Raw genomic sequence first — 17,668 nt, forward strand, 5'->3', positions numbered from 1 at the left:
GGTCTCTCACCCGAAGCTCTGCCTCCCAGACTCAAGATGCGCCCCTAGGAAAGGGTTTTCTTTTTCCGACTTTCTTCCCAACCCATCCCAGGAACAACGGACCCTTTCAAGCCCTCTCCACATCTGTGAGGTTGTGTATTGCATCTGTTCTACCGGAGGAGATTTTTCTGGTTTTTTCCTTCAGGCAGGAGCTTCCCAGAATCCTCCTGCTGCTTAGCATGAAAATGGCCTTAGGTAGTTCAGGCTATGAGTTCTCTCTTCTCTTCCCTTCCCTCCAAGGCTCCCAAGTTCTGCCTGGTGTCGTATCCCCCAAGGTCACTACAGCACGCCCGCCACCCATGGCTCAGCTACCCCACTTTGGCGAGGCTCACCTGCATTTTCTCCAGCATCTCAAAGAACTCCGCAGACTGAAAGACACAAAGAAGATACATCAGTCAGGAGGTCTGCTGAGAAAGCCTCCTTACCAACTGTCTGCAAACTTAGCCCAGGGCTTCCCGGGGGATGAGAGTCATTTGGATCAAGAGAGAAGGTAATTTGATTTTGCCTTTGCAGGGCTGGAGGGCCAGAATGCCCCATACAACAAAAGATAAAACGAAACATGCGCAGGCTGGCGAATGGCCCTGGGGAGAGCCGCTGCTCAGTCTCTGTCAAGAGAGAGGAGTCTATAGGGCCCCTGGGAAAAGCCAAGTTCCCTAAAGCACCTGTCAGCCCCAGGATGAAGCCTCCAGAAGGAGTCATGTTTGGAGTATTTTCAACCCAACAGTGAGGCCAAGGAGTCCAATACAAGTAGCTTTCCAACTTTAGTAGCAACACAGCCCTCCAGGGACCCTGGCCAGGGCAGCCATGGGGGCCTGAGCTCCAAATGTGCCTGCCCCTGTCCCCTGCCCCCAGAGCACCTCTTTGGGACCCTGGAGCTTGTGAGCAAAGCCTGAAAACGACCAAACTGCAGCCTCCAGGGACCTGGAGAGATTTTTTTTTTAAATCTCGAACTATGTAAATCCAAATCTTTAACCCACTTTGGTGCCAGCCTTTGTAAATTCTAGGTAAAGGCAAAAAGGAGAAACAGGAAGTGGAAAAGGGGGGGGGGGGTGGTGAGTGGCTAAAAGCTCTGCCCTAACAAAATGCATGCAGAGAGCTCTCAGCAGCTTCCCCTCCATAGAAACAGCTACACTGTCTGGTCACAACATCACTGCCCACATCGGGGCACTGGCAAGCCGTGAGTTAATGAGCACCCAGAACATAGTCCTCAGATGAACGGGAAAGAAAAGAAAAAAAGAGAAGAGAAGACAAAACGAAAAGAAAAGAAAACAAAAGAAAACAAAAGAAAAGAAAAGCAGTGATAATGAAAAACGAGGATATCTTGTCACTCCTTTACGCAGAGGTAAGGCATCCCTCCCTTCCTCCACAGGCACCAATGGGCCAGAATCACCAGGAGCCCCCCGGCCCTCAGAATTCCCAGAGAGAACCACCGTGGGAAGAACGCTTGGGGAGTCACCTGGCTTCAAATGACCTGTCCCAGACCAAAGCTGGCCTATCAGAGGCAAGAGTCTCTGACCCACCAGCAGTTGGGGCTTAAGGGTCTGGAAACCCCACCTGTGAATATACAGAGTGGATGACAAGTTTCAGCACATCAGCACCCCTGACCAGAAGGAGCTGTCAAACACACAACTCCCAAATCTATCCTCCCCATTGATTCTGTGCATCCTTCTTAGCTCCAACCTCCAGGAGACCAAGATTCCTGGACAGAAAGAATTTATATAAATCAACAAGGGGAGAAAGATGAGCAGGAAGAGGACGAAAGGGCAAAAACCATCAACATTTGCACGCACAGACTTCTGACCCAGCAATTCCTCTTCTAAGAATCTGGGCTGTGAACACGCTTCCATGGGAACACGAGGATGAATGTTCACCGCACCACTGTTTGGGTTACGATGAACTACGTTCAAATACCACAAATAGGTGTCGATACGTTAAATAACTTGGATGAAATGGACAATTCCAAGCAATACACAAACTACTGAAACTGACTCAAAGAAACGGCAAATATATATATATATATATATATATATATATATATTTCATAAAGAAATTGAATTAGTAATCAAAAAGCTACACAAAGAAAAGCCCAGGTCCAGATGGCTTCAGCTGTAAATCCAGCCATTAGAGAAGAAGTAATACTAATTCCTCAGCAACTCTTAAAATAGGAGAGGGAACACTTCCCAACTTATTCTAGAAGACTAGCATTACCCCGACACCAAAACCAAAGTCATCACAAGAAAACTACAGACCAATATAGTTCATGGATATAGACACAAAATTCTCAAAAATATTAGCAAACTGAATCCGGCACCTTCTAAAAAGAATTATACACCATGACTGGGTGGGACTTATTACAGTCATGCAAAGTTGGTTTAACATCCAAAAATCAATGAATATAAAAACCAGAGGAATAAAAACAAAAACCGTATTATCAACTCAAAGACTAAAGAAAGCATTTGACAAAATTCAAAACCCTTTCTTGAGTAAAATTAAACACACACACACACACACACACACACACACACACACACCCTAAACTAGATAGAAGGGAAATTCCTCGACATGATAAAGGGCGTTTACAAAAAAAAAAAAAAAAATCACAGGTAATAATATTCTTAATAATGGGAAACTAGATACTTTGTCCATAAAAGAAGGTATAAGACCAGAATATCCACTGTCATCATTTCTGTTTATCATTGTGTTAGATATTCTAGCCCGAACAGTTGAGCAAAAGAAAAAAAAAAAAAAAAAACACAAAAAAACTATATAAAAGGCATCTGAACTGGAAAGGAAGAACTGAAACTCTCTCTATTCACATAATCTTATACAGAGAAATAAGGAATTCACTAAGCAAAACTTACTAAAAATAATACAATAAATGAGTTCAGGACGCAAGACACAAGATCAACCTACAAAAAAAATTGTTTTGCTATATACTATCGACGGACAATGAAAATAAAATTAAGAATTCCAATTTTAATAGCATCAAAGAGAATAAAATACTTACATGTAGATTTAACAAAATAAATGAAAAACGTATACTCTGAAAAGCACAAGACATTGATGACAGAAATTAAAGAAGTTATAAACAAATGGAGATAAATCCCATGATCACAACTAGAAGGGTTGGTATGATTAGGAGATCTACACCCTCCAAACTGATCTACAGATCCAACGCAATCTCTATCAAAATCCTAGCTGAATCCTTTGTAGAAATTAAAAAGTAATCCTAAAATTGACACTGAAATTCAAGGGGCCCAGAACGGCCAAAAGAACAAAGTTGGAGGACTCATACTTCCCAATTTCAAACTTACTGCAAAGCAAAACAATCAAGACAGTGTGGTAGTGACACAGGATAGGCCTATAGGTCCATGGAATGAAAGTTACAGTTCAGAAACAAATCCATAGATCTATGGCAATCGGTCTTCAACAAGGGTGCCAAGACTATTCAACGGGGTCTTTTCAACAAATCGTGTTGGGAAAACTAGATAGCCATGTGCAAAAGAATGAGGTTGGACCCTTAGATCACACCATCTACTGAAATGAACTGAAAATGAATCAACAACCTAGATATAAGAGCTAAAATTATAAAACTCTTAGAAGAAAGAACATATGGGTTGGCTCAGTCAGTTGAGTGTCTAACTTTGGCTCATGTCACGATCTCACGGTGCATGAGTTCAAGCCCCGCGTCTGGCTCTGTGCTAACAGCTCAGAGCCTGGAGCCTGCTTCAGATTCTGTGTCTCCCTCTCTCTCTCTGCCCCTCCCCCACTCATGCTCTCTGTCTCTCTCTGTCTCAAAAGTAAACATTTAAAAAAATGTGTAAATAAAATAAATAAAACTCTTAGAAGAAGAACACATAGGAGTAAGTCTTTGTGACACTGCACATGAAATGGATTCTTAGATATGACACCCAAAGCATAAGCAGCAAAAACAAAAAACAGTAATTTAGATTTAATTTCACCGAAATTAAAAACTTTTGTACTTCAACAGACACTCTCAAGTGAAAAGACAACCTCACAAAATAGGAGAAATATTTGCAAATCATATATCTGCCCCTCTCCCCCACTCGCAGTCTCCAAAATAAAAAAAAAAATTTTAATAAAAGATTCAAGATGCACTGCTAAGTGAGACAAATGGAATTTAGGTGATCCCATTTTTTTTCAATTAGATATAAAAAACCTATTTGTGTGTGTGTATCCCCTATATGATATACACATAAAGATATCAATATACAGGTATAAAATACATAGATATGCATAGGTATGTAGGTATCGATACAGATAGATAGGTCTGACGTGCATACACACATCGCTCATCCAGACAAAAAATACTAACTTGAAGGATAAATGTCAAAATAAGTTATAGGTTAAGGATATTTTTTTTCCTTTTTTCTTTTCAGTATTTTTTAAATTATCTGTAACAACTATAAATCATTTTTGGAGTAACTTGTTACCCAGCAATAGTTTTTAAGGCTTCGACACACAGCAGAAGCTCTGGCATTCCTTTCTTTGCTTCCCTCAGCCCCTGCCCCAGGCCCTTCTCTCGTCTTCATTACCGGGTATCCAGGGACACAAGTACACTGCCTTTGGTGTCCACAGAAAGCCCCTGGATTCGGGCCAATTCATTCCCGGCTCTGACCGTGGCTCTGTGGATTACAGACTGAGGCTCTCCCAAATGACCCTCCTATCCAGTTTACTCTCTGTTATCCATGAAAAGTGGCAATCAAAAGATCTTTTGTGGGGGAAAGATACGTATTTGTGTGTTCTTAGACAATGCCCTTGTATTGTCTGATCTGTTAACCCCAAATGATTAAGCACCTGCAAGGCACGGACTAGATACTGCAAGTGCCAGGGGAGGACTCCAGGGTATTTCATCTCAATTATTAGACAAAGCTGCTCAGCATTGTTACAGATGACCAGTGTCACAGTGGTTCAGAGGAGGCATGAAGCACTTCTGGCTGGAAGGTCAAGTGTATGAGTTCTCTACTCCTGTGTGACAAATGACTCCAAAACTTAGTGACTCTAAATTTCTTTGGCTCAGTAATGCAGCAGTGGTTTCATTGCACGGTTCCAGCTCGGAGTTCCTCAGGTGGCTACAGTCAGGACATGAACGGGGGCTGCATCACCTGAAGACCTGGTTGGGGCTGAGGGATCTGCTCACAAAGCTGCTGCCAGGAGGCCCCATCCTCCATCACACACACCTCTCCAGAGGCTGCTTGAATGTCCTCAAAATACTGCAGCTGACTCCCCCCAGAGTGAGTGATCTGAGAGGCAAAGCTACAGCACCTCTTACGACCTCGTCTGTGAAACTGCGCACCATCCCTTCCCCCTTATCCTATTCATTGGATGCGAGTGCCCACAACCACACAACCAGCTCACACTCAGGGGTGGGGGGGGGGAATTAGCTTCCACCTCTTGAGGAGGGAAGTATCAAAAAATGTGTGGACACATTTTAACACCACCCGATCAAGGAAGGCTTCTGGCGAGAAGTGGGATCCCACTAGACCTTAAAGGATAAACAGAAATCACTTTGAAATCACTTTGCTAGGGAGGGGGAAGAGGCCATTACAGGCAGTGGTTACTGTGTGGACAGAGGTGGATAGATGAAGAAGCATGATGTGTGCTCAACGAACAGTGAGTCGATCAACAAGGCAGACAGGCCTTTCAAGGCTCACGTGAGGGCGAAGTGAGAACGTGGACAGGAAGTACCAGACGGGGCCTGGTCCAAGGCGAGCACGCAGTTCCTGCTGGTAGTTGCTATTTACTACTTAGAAAGCTTGCTCTGGGGGGGCGCCTGCTGGCTCAATCGGTTAAGCCTTGTTTAAGCATCCAACTTCAGCCCAGGTCATGATTTCACGGTTTGTAGGTTCAAGCCCCACATCGGGCTCTGTGCTGACAGCTCAGAGCCTGGAGCCTGCTTCGGATTCTGTGTCTCCCTCTCTCTCTCTACCCTCCCCCACTCACAGTCTCTCTGTGTCTCTCAAAAATAAACAAACATAGAAAAAAAGTTAAAAAGAAAGCTTGCTCTGGAAGTGAGCTGTGTCCTTTTGAGAGATGGTCTGGAAGCTTTAGGACAGTTCCGGATTTAGAACACAGCTTTATCAGTCTTCCCAGAGGCAGTGTGTTTAGATTACTGTTAAAAACGGGTTTGCGTTTCCCAAGTGAGGATGCTGGGGCTGGCACAGATGGGAGGCTGAGGGCTGAGACCCGGCCTCAGGCCTGAGTAATGCACTGGGCAGCGACTCCTGCGTGGACAGCGCCCAAGAGCAGAGAACAGTGGCAACTTGGCCTCAGCTGTGCCGGCCCCACTTCTCGGTGACTCATTGAACTTTCCTATGGGACAGTCCAGCCATGGCAAAGAGCAAGTCTCTTTTTCCACCCAGAAGCAGGGTGACTCAGGCCAGCCCGGAACAGCAGCTCCGGCCACTCACACCTACCGCCGTCCACACCCCCGAGATTGCATCACACAGCCAAGAGCACACAGAACGCACTCAATATATGCTTACTGACTCATTAGCACTGTCCCGTAGGCCCTTCAATACAGAATGAAGTCCCGCCGAGGCATCCTCAGGAAGGGAATTCCCCCTCCATCAGGAAGCCAGCATTGGATTGTCACAAAGAAATGTAATTCAGCCTCCTCATCAATAGCATCCGCTCAGCTGTCCCATTTATTATTAGCAACAACGGTTGCCACCCAAATCCCAGCCACAGCCAGCGTGTCCCCTTGGGCTCCCCTTTAACAGCCAGTCAAGTAAGCCATGAGATAATCACAGAGAGCCAGCGCTCAACCAAGGAAGTCACAGATTGGGCCCCAGGCTTTTGTTTGGATTCCACCCCTGTCCTCTCCACCTCCCAAAATAGAAAACATCAGGCCTTCCTCTAGAAGGGCAAAGCGAGTCCTTGGGGGTGAACGCAGGAGGAGGTCTAAGGCAGCAGGAGCAGAAGAGAACAGAACCTGCAAGGTCAGCCTCAAGAAATCCTTCAGACGCCCCTCCTTGTTCACTTGGGTGTCAGCCCCTGCCCAGGCAACGGAGAAGCAGCCATGAAGGAGCACAGTGTAGGAGGCCACAGACCTCCATCTCGCCGCCCTGCGCCCTACCTCCATCTGGTCCACAGCAGCCCTACATCTGGATGCGGCCTTTCCCTGCAGACAAGCAGCCACCTGTTCTTTCCTTCTTGCTATATCTCAGCTGGGGAGGTCTCCACCAGCACTGCCCCCTCTCCCTCATCCTCCCCCCGACCCTACTTGGAGAAGGGACACTCACTGCCACCCACCTGCTGCCCATAGGGTCCCTGCTAGGCAACCTGCCCTAGCTCTGAGCTCCTTTCTTCCCCTCCTAGAGACAGGATGTGTTTACATGTGAACGGCCTTTCTACAACCCCTGCCCAGGAGGTACCACAGGCCCGCTGCTCACAGCACAGGACGGTGTCGTCTGAGCACCTGTGCCTGGGAGTGGGGCTGCGGTGGGGTAACGTGAGCCAGTCTGCAGAGCCTGGCAGAGCACCCAACACAGCATGCTCGTGCATGGTAGCAACTGTCTCCTTGTCCCTGCCTATCTGAATCTAGGACACACCAAAGAGGCAAAGGTGTGTCGACGGCAACAAGAGACATGGAAACAAGACAAGGATGGAGGAGAAGGTGCTCCCAGGAAAATGGGATGGAGAGACATGGGCTGGATGGTGCTGGGGGAAGAGGGAAACAGAGCAAGCTTCTTGTCCCCATAGGCAAGGAAGACACTGCAAAAGAAAAGGATTTCTGGAGAGTTTTGTAAAGAGATTTTTGGAAGGTTGGGAGAGCTAAGGAACACAGAGCACACCCCCCATGGGGAGCCAGACAGGATATGTGCCATGGCTGCCTAGCCAGAGCGCAAGTCTCACTGCTCTAACTCTGCTGCTGGCCTACAGGTCCCCCTCCACAGCGCGGGCAGAGTGAGGGGGCCAGCTGGCCACCAGCCTAGCTGCCAAAGCCTGCGGAAAACGCTGGTGATGTTCCCCACAAGAAGACAAAGGGTAGGTTCGCTAGAATAGGAGATCCTCATAGGCAGGCCCTTGATTTCGTTCACTGCTATGTCCTTGGGCCTAGAATTGCCTGGCACATAGGAGATGCTCCAGGAACACGTGCTGAATGAGAGACTGATTACTCTGCCAAGCAAGCCAAGAACGAAGCAGGCGGTGGAGGCTGAGTCTTCGGCTTAGGAGTCTGGGCTAAACAGGCCAGTGCTGATGCCAGTAAGTACTGTCTGCTCCTTGGCCACAGACTGTACCCCTCATCCTGGACAGCCAACCCTACCCCCAACTGGCACCTCCAGTAAGTTGCATCCAGGCACAGGGAGTGCTCCATGCAAGCCTCCCTCCCCTTCTCTCTTATCCTACCTTCTTGCTCCTCTTTCCCTTCTTTGGGCTCCAATCCCACCAATTCACATTGAGCACAGCTCCTCGGCTGCTGGCGCCTGGAGACACTACTTCAGCTGTGTCATCTTGGGCCAGGAGCCTTCAGGGGTCTTTATTTACTATGACAACCGTGATGCAACAGAATTGCCTGAAGGGCTTGTTGAAAAACAGGTTTCGAGCCACCTCCCCCCACAAGCTTCTAATTCCTGGCCAGAAAAGCTCCATTTATAACAAGTTGCCAGGTGATACTGATACTCCTGGTCTAGAGACCACACTGAGAACCACTAACTTGTGGAATTCATTGTACTTAATGAAGGTGATGTGTGACAGGGACCAACCTGGCCAGAGCAGAGGTGGAACAGCATCAGGAAGAATGGGAAGATGGCTGAGTTCTTATGGAACATCTTAAAAATTAGGCAGAATTCTATTTAAATCTCCAAGGATTCGAAAATGCAAATGACTACAGGTACCAAGCAAGTAGCCTAAGAGTGAAGGGCTAAGTGAAAAGATTGATTCAATAATCAAAAAACTTCCCAAAAAGAAAAGTCCAGGATCAGATGGCAACATGGCAAATTCTAACAAACATTTCAAGAAGAATTACCACCTGGGCTCCATGCTGGGCTTAGAGCCTACTTAAAAAAAAAAAAAAAAAAGGAGGGGGAGGGGGAGGATGGGGGAGAAGAAGTGGGGAGGAAGGGGAGGAGGAGGAAGTAGAAGAATTACCACCAATCCTTCATAAACTCTTCCAGAATATGTAAGAGGAGGGAACACTTCCTAACTCATTATCAAAACCATACAAAGAAACTACAAGGGTAGGAAACTACAGACCAGTATCCCTGCTGGATACAGACGCAAAAATCCTCAACAAAACAGTAGCAAACCAAATTGAACAGCGTGCCATATGCCATGACCACATGGGATTTATCCCAGGAATGCAAGGTTGGTCCAACATAAGAAAATCAATGTAATACATCATATTAATAGAATGGGGGGAGGGGGGGAGGGACACATGATCATCTCAACTAATACAGAAAGAGCACTTGACAAAACCCAATAATAAAAATACTCAGAAAACTAAAAATAGAAAGAAACTTCCTCAATATGATAAAGGACTTTTTTTTTTATAAACCCAAGTCATGCTCAATGACACTGAAAGCATACTGAAAACTTATCCATAAGACCAGGAACCAAATAAGGATACCCACTCTCACCACTACTATTCAGTGTACTAAAAATTCTAGCCAAAGCAATTAGGTAAGAGAAAGAAATAAAAGGCATCCAAATTGGAAAGGAAGAAATAAAACAATCTCCATTTATAGATGACATGAACCAATATGGAAAAATCCAAAGAATAGACACACACACACACACACACACACACATGCACACGTTACTAAAGCTAATAAAGGACACTTAAAACCGTTTGTTACAAGCTCAACAAACAAAATTCAGTTGTTTTTATATATGAGCATTGAGAAATCTGAAAAGAAAATTAAGAAAACCATTCCATTTACAATAGCATTTTTAAAAATCTACTATAGGGACGCCTGGGTGGCTCAGTCGGTTAAGCATCCGACTTCGGCTCAGGTCATGATGTCGCGGTTCGTGAGTTCGAGCTCCGTGTCAGGCTCTGGGCTGACAGCTCAGAGCCTGGAGCCTGTTTCCGATTCTGGGTCTCCCTCTCTCTCTGCCCCTCCCCCGTTCGTGCTCTGTCTCTCTCTGTCTCAAAAATAAATAAACGTTTAAAAAAAAAATCTACTGTAATTTTACCAAGGGGGGTGAAATATTTGTACCCTGAAAACTACAAAACAGTGATGAAAGAAATTTAAAAAGACATAAATAAATGGTACGACATCCCTTGCTCATGGGTTGGAAGATAATATTCTTAAAATAGCAATACTACCCAAAGCAATCTAGAATGCAACCTCTATGAGAATCCCACTTGGATTCTTTGTAGAAATTGAAAAGCTGATCCTACAGCTGATCTGGAAACTCAAGGGAAAACATTCTGCCAAAACATTTTTTTTTGTAGTACAATTGAGTTACATTAGTTTCAGGTGTACCACAGTGATTTGACTAGTTTGCACATTTTGCTATGTTCACCAACAAGAGTAGCTACCACCTGTCCTGATACCTCACTATTACTACAATGTCACTGACTGTATTCTTTATGCTGTTGTCCTTTATCCCCATGAGTTACTCGTTCCACAACTAGAAGCCTGTATCTCCCACTCCCCTTCACCCATTTTGCCCAATCCTCCAAACCCCTCCCAAAACTGATGGCAACCATTAGTTTGCTCTATGTATTCATTAGTCTGATGCTGCCCTTTGTTTACTCATTTGGGATTTTTCAGATTCCACTTATGAGTAAAATCATCTGTATTTGTCTTTCTCAGTCTGACATTTCACTTAGCACAATACCCTCTAGGTCCATCCATGTTGTCTCAAATGGCACAATCTCATCCTTATGGCTGCATGATATTCCACTGAATACATATATACCACATCTTCCTTATCCATTTGTTAACAGACATGCCGTTTTCACATCTTGGCTATATTGTAACTAATGTGGCAATAAACACAGGGGTGCATGTATCTTTTCAAATTAGTGTTTTCGTATTCTTCTTCATAGTGGATTTACTGGATCATGTGGTAATTCTATTTTTAATTTTTTGAGGAACTTCCACTGTTTTCCACAGTGGCCTCACCAATTTACATTCACACTACCAGTATATGAGGATTCATCTTTCCCCACATCCTTGCCAACACTTATTATTTCTAGCCATTCTGGCATGTGTAAAGTGACATCTCATTGTGGTTTTAATTTGCATCTTCCTGATGATGAGTGAAGTTGAGCATCTTTTCATGTGTCTGCTGACCATCTGTATATGTTCTCTGGAGAAATATCTGTTCAGGTTCTCTGCCTGTTTTTTAACCAGACTGTTGGATATGAGTGGTTTGTTTGTTTGTCTGTTTGTTTTTTTATTTGAGAGGCTGGGGTGGGGGAAGCATGACTAGGGGAGAGGGACAGGGAGAGAGAATCCCGAGCAAGCTCCACGCTCAGCACAGGCCAGACATGGGGTTCGATCCCACAACCCTGGGATCATGACCTGAACTGAAATCAAGAGCCAGACACTCAACTGACTGAACCACTGGGTGGGTTTTTTTAATTTTTGGTGTTGAGTTGTGTAAGTTCTTTTGGATATTAACCCCTTATCAGATATATCATTTGAAAATTATCTTCTCTCATTCACTAAATTGTCTTTCTGTTTTGTTGATGGTTTCCTTTGCTCTGCAAAAGATTTTTTATTTTGATGTCATCCCAATAGCTTATTTTTGCTTTTGTTTCCCTTGCCATAGGAGACATGTCTAGAAAAATGTTGCTATGGTCAACATCAGAGAAATTACTGCCCGTGTACTCTTCTAGGCTTTTTATGGTTGCAGGTCTCACAGTAGGTCTTTAATCCATTTTGAGTTTATTTTTGTGTATTCTGTAAGAAAGTGGTCCAGTTTCATTCTTTTACATATAGCTGTCCAATTTTCCCAACACTATTAAAGAGACAGTCTTTTCTCCATTGTGTATTCTTGCCTCCTTTATCATAGATTAATTGACCATGTAAGTATGGGTTTATTTCTGGACTCTCTTCTGTTCCATTGATCTATGTGTCTATTTTTTGTGCCAGTACCATACTGTTTTGATTACTACAGCTCTGTAGTATATCTTGAAATCTGGAATTGTGATACCTCTAGTTATGTTCTTCTTTTTCAAGATTGCTTTGGCTATTTGGAGTCTTTTGTGGTTGCATACAAATTTTAGAATTATTTGTTCTAGCTTTGTGAAGAATGTCGTTGGTATTTTGGTAGGGATTGAATTTAATCTGCAGATTCCTTTGGGTAATAAGGACATCTTAACAATATTAATTCTTCCAATCCATAAGCATGGAATATCTTTCCATTTGTTTGTGTCATCTTTAATTTCTTTCACCAATGTTTTATAGTTTTTGGAGGACTTTCACCTCCTTGGTTAAGTTTATTCCTAGGTATTTCATTCTTTTGGTTCAATTGTAAATGGGATTCTTAAATTCTCTGCTACTTTGTTATTAGACTATAGAAACACTATCAATTTCTGGGTATTAATTTTGTATCCTGTGACTTTAGTGAATTCATTTATTACTTCTAGTAGTTTTTTGGTGGAGTCTTTAGAATTTTCTTTGTATGTCATCTGCAAATAGTGACAATTTAACTTCTTTACCACTTTGTATACTTTTTTTTTGTCTGATTGCTATGGCTAGAACGTCCAGTACTATGTCAAATAAAAGTGTCAAGATAGGACATCCTTGTCTTATTCCTGATTGTAAAGGAAAACCTCTCAGTTTTCCACTACTGAGCATGATGTCAGCTGTGGGTTTTCATATTTCTCTATTATGTTGAGGGATTTTTATCCTTCTTTTTGTTGATGTGGTTTATCACACTGACTGATTTGCGATTACTGAACTATCCTTGCATCTCCAGAAGAAATCCCACTTGATTGCGGCAAATGATCTTTTTAATGTATTGCTCTATGCAGTTTGCTAATATTTTGCTGAGGATTTTTGAATCTATGTTTACCGGGGGTACTGGCCTATGGATTTCTTGTGGTGTCTCTCGCTGGTTTTGGCATCAGGATAATGCTGGCCTTGTACAATGTATTTGGAAGCTTTCCTTCCTCTTCTACTTTTTGGAATAGTTTGAGGAATACAGGTATTAACTCTGATTTGGCCAAATCAGCCCACAAGACATAAGTTCCAAGCTCTGCCCTGTACAATGGGAAGCCAATAGGAATGTCCCTGAGCTGGAAAATGGGATGATGTAGGCAAAATTTTAGCAACCCAAGGTGTCCTCTGTTGGGCACCCATGATGCACCAGGCACTGAACCAAGCATTTCACAAATGCCACGACAGAAGCCTCACAAGTGCCCAGGGAGTGGGTGAGAGGGTGGGAGGGTCAGAGCAGTTAAGCGACCTGCCCAGAGTAAACACCCAGTAAAGGCAGAACCCAGATTCAAGTCCAGATCTTTCTGGGTTTGCCAACGCCACATCTCACGCACATGTCCGATGGGCATCTCAGACTTCACAAGCCCCAACGGAACTCCTGTTAATGTTCTTCCTCGAAAGCCTTCCTCCACCCATCCTAAAGCTCAGGACAAATCTCCAGGGTCATCACTGGATTCTTTATCCCTCATCCCTCACCCCCAATCTGACTGTAAGTCCACTGTCAAAATACATCCCAAGTCTGAGCACTTCTCCGCATCCACCCTGCCTCCACCAGGTCTCACTGTCCCTCAGCAGGACCATGCAGCGGCCTCCACACCAGAGCCTCCCTAATCAGCTCCCCATGTGATAGCCACATGGTCTTTCTGAAAGATAAAGCAGACGACACTGGTCCCCAGCTTAAAACCCTCCAATAGGGGTGCCTGGGTGGCTCAGTCAATTGTCAACTCTTGGTTTGGGCTCAGGTCATGATCTCACAGTTCATGAGACCAAGCCCCACATTCCGCTCTGTGCTGACAGAGTGAAGCCTGCTTGGGATTCTCTCTCTCTCTCTCTCTCTCTCAAAATAAATAAGTAAACTTAAAAACTCCAACATACCACTCCACACCCCTGCCAAGGTGCAGGGGGTTCAAGCCATTTCTGTTTAGTAACAGGGTCACCAGGCTCACCCCCTGTCCTGGAGCTAGCAGTGGCACGGCCTCAGACTTGGGGGATGCCTTAGCCCTACCCCCAAACAAGCGTCCTGTCACTGCCCACACTCATCCCTAAACTGTCACCCTCAGCTCTCCTAGAGAAAGGAGGGTAACATGGCCCACTCCAGCCCACAGCAGACAGATCTGTGAGTGAGGAAGAGCCCAGCAGTCCTGCTCTCACCCAGTCAATCTAGGACCCCCATGTTCCCTAGGACGGTACAAAGGTCCTGGCACAGCAGAAACAAGGGATCCACGGAGCCTTCAAGGACAATCTGGCTTTGGCAGGAGAGGACCTTGACTCCTCACGCCAGCCAGGAACATTGCACACACGCCACTACCTTGTGCACACTGACTGCACGGCTCAGGGGCTCCGTGACAGGACGCAGAGCCCCTGCCAGGGCCATCCGGGGCGCCACAGCACGAAGGGGAGAGGGGGCTGGACCTACAAGGCAGGCCTGGCCAGCTCCGAGTGTGCACAGCCAGGCAGAAGCCCAGCAAGAGAGTCCCTCCTCCCTCCCTCACCTGGGCACCCCACCTGTAGCTGGCCGTGGGGCCCCTCAGGCTCCGGCACAGCGCCTACAAGCCTTGTCAGACTTGCACAGAGATGAGTCCCGCCCGGTCCCCTGCCGGGACCCCATCTCAGATCTCCAGGCCAGGGAGGAAAGGCTCTTGTCCCCAGCTCTGTCCCGCGGCCTCCCACAAGCCCCTCCACACACATAGTCCCCACTGTCCCTGATCTTTGTCCCTCCTTCCCCTGAGTGACAGGTGGCTTCCATGCCCCATGGTAGGCCAAGAGCCACCAGGGGCTCCCTGCCAGGCAAAAGGAGAAGGGGGTCTGGCTGCTCGGGCAGCAGGGCCTGGCCAGGCACTCCTCCACAGCCTGGGACACTCACCAAAAGATTCTTCAAGAAATCCATCATCTTCTACCCGTGCCTTCCCCTGCAAGTTGGAAGGGCCCTGTCTGTCTGCCTGAGCACCCACTGTAGCTGTTGCTGCCACAACCCCAGCAGCTGGGCTGCTGACGTTGGACAACTTCCTTAAGATCAAACAAGGAACTGCAGGATTTGGGTGTCCGCCCGGAGCTGTTATTCCACATTGACTAGCCCTGACCTTTGACCCCTCCTCTGCCAGTGCCGTTTTCCTGGGAACCCAGGGCTGGTGGTCATGTGTCATAAGAGCAAGGGGTGCCTCCCAAGGGATGCATCCTGCCAGCAGGTTGTAAGAGGAGGCCCACTTGGGGGCCTGGGGGATGGAAGGTAGGACTCCCCCATGCACGGGGCCTCAATGTTCTCGTCTGTGAACTGGGAAGACCTATATATAAGGAGAGTAAGAACAAAGTAAAAGAAAGACAGCAGGTGTCTGCAACTTTAAAGGCATTCTCGTGAACCCCACAGACCCTGAAACGTCGTCCTACTCAAAGGTTTGAAGCCACACCTGAAAAAGTAAGTGGCTCCTTTCCAGATGGGGCTTGTACGAGGAGGGCAGAGGCACAGCAAACTGCTTTCTTTCAAAAAGAGCCTGAGGGGTTGGTTTGTTTTTGTTTTTTTTTTTTTTTTTAGAATCATTACATGCATTTCTTCGGTTAAAAAACAAAAATTTTAATGTGCTTTCAAAAAGAGAGCAGTCCTCATGACCTACGGTTATCCCATAAGAAAAATTAAAAACAAATAAAGCAAATGGCTTGGACAGATACACTTGGCCTCCACAGCTCAGGGCCCAGAGGCGCCAGAGTGCTGTGCCATTAATAAGAACGCAAGTGTGGGGAGCGAGGAGCCAGGCCCCGGAGCTCTGCCCAGGGCTCACCTGGGTCTCAGAGTCTCTTTCTAATACTAATAAACATATTACATTTAATATCCACCCACAACCCCCGGTCCCATTCCAGCTTTGGGCAGAAAGCAATGTCCCTGGCTCAGAAGGAGAAGAATGAATTTTTTTAATCCCTCCAAAAAAGGCGGTGTGGTGTGGGGTAGCTCCGGACTTGGTGTGTGGCAGACAAGGTCCTAACTCATGGTTCTGCTGCTATAAGCTGTCACTCACCTTCTGAGCCTTAGTGTCCATATCTGTAAAATGGACAGATCTGACCCACTTGGCAAGGTGTTTTAGAAAAGGATTGGGGTGTATATACTGTGTCCCATGGAGGACGAAACACAAAGACCTTCAGCCTTTTAGTTGATAGCATGAAAAGTACCCCAGCACCTGCTCAGCCCCACCCAAGAAGCTGATCTGGTCCCTGCCTTCCCTCCCCTGACCCAGCCCACCACCAGGCACAAGACCCATCTCCTTTCCCCAGCGCAGCCCCACCATGCTCCTGCTTGAGCTTCAGGAAATGTCCCCAGGGCTGGAGGAGGGCACAGCTCAGTTGCGGTCAGAGAAGGCCTTGGCATGGGTCCATCCCTGGGGGCTTCAAGTGACACTGGAAGTCATAAGGGGTGGGGGATGAAGGGCAGAGTTCTAGGATGTGCACACAGTTGTAGGAGGCATGAGCTAGGGAGAGCCCTGGCTGCAGAGAAGACTGCCAATGTCCCTTCCAACTCTTAAGACTGATAGATAACCAGTCTCCCTGCCCCTGGGGAAAGGTACCCAGAGTAAGGCTCCTGCCTCTTCAACATCCTCCCTGCTCCCTCCTGTACCTGCTTCCGGCTCATCTGCATTCCTGCTCGGAGCCAATGAGTCATTTAGCTGAGCCCTCACCCCGCCCTGCCACACCCACTCCTGCAGGCCAGCTCCCCAGGACACCCTCCCCAGAATACTTCTGCAACCCCCCTGCCACTGCACCCCAGCGCCCAGGGAGCCTCATGGTCCAATCCCCTGCCTCTGCACAGGAATGCATTCAGAGGCAGCAGCAGTGAGGAAGGAGACAGGAAACTAACTGGTCCCCTCTGAGCCAAGCACTGGCTTCAGGCAGGGCACCCAGTGAAGATCAGCCTCAGTCCCTTCTCTTACCTGCTCCCCTCTATTTGGTTGACTCCTACTTGCCCTTGAAGCCTTAGCTTGCAAATCACCTCTTCTAGGAAGCTTTCCTGGCTTCTACCCCTCCCCCAGATGGTACACCCACAGCATCCTGCATATGCCCTATGGAATCACTTCTTGCTCTGTATTTTAATTTGTTTGTCGCCATCACCCCCCCACCCACCGAATTCATCTGTAATCTCAGCACCTGGCACACAGGTGCTCAACAAATACTTGCTGAATGAATAATCAAATAAAAGAACTGAGTTCCATCTAGTGACTAAGAGAATCACCTAAGTAAATAATCACAACCCAATAAAAGAGGGGCAGTAATGGGGATAAGCCAATGCCTGCATGGATGCACAGAGGAGTGGGCAACAGCTATGCTACAAAGGAAGGACTTTCCAGAAAGGAGTTACTCTCCCCATTTCGCAGTAAGACCACAGCGATACAAGAAAATCAAGTCCTGAACCTAAGGATGCACAGTGGTAGAGCAGGAGTCAAGATCCAGGCCTAGGATTCGTTCCCACTACCTCCCATTTGATAATCTAACCTTACAATAATCTA

At 46.3% G+C, this 17,668-nt stretch overlaps 1 protein-coding gene across 5 annotated transcripts in view; it reads right to left on the bottom strand.

Moving 5' to 3' along the window:
* RAP1GAP2 (RAP1 GTPase activating protein 2) overlaps positions 1 to 17,668 on the bottom strand; it is a 192,707-nt gene that overhangs the window by 63,793 nt on the left and 111,246 nt on the right. For all 5 annotated transcript variants that reach the window (XR_007146870.1, XM_047832813.1, XM_047832814.1 and 2 more), the window contains one exon: positions 372 to 407. Coding sequence is in view for 4 of the 5 variants with exons in the window: in XM_047832813.1 (XP_047688769.1) it covers positions 372 to 407 (36 nt within the window). In the remaining variant the exon portion in view is untranslated. The remainder of the gene's footprint in view (positions 1 to 371; positions 408 to 17,668) is intronic.

This window comes from Prionailurus viverrinus, chromosome E1 (genome assembly GCF_022837055.1).
Source record: "Prionailurus viverrinus isolate Anna chromosome E1, UM_Priviv_1.0, whole genome shotgun sequence".
NCBI lineage: Eukaryota > Metazoa > Chordata > Mammalia > Carnivora > Felidae > Prionailurus > Prionailurus viverrinus.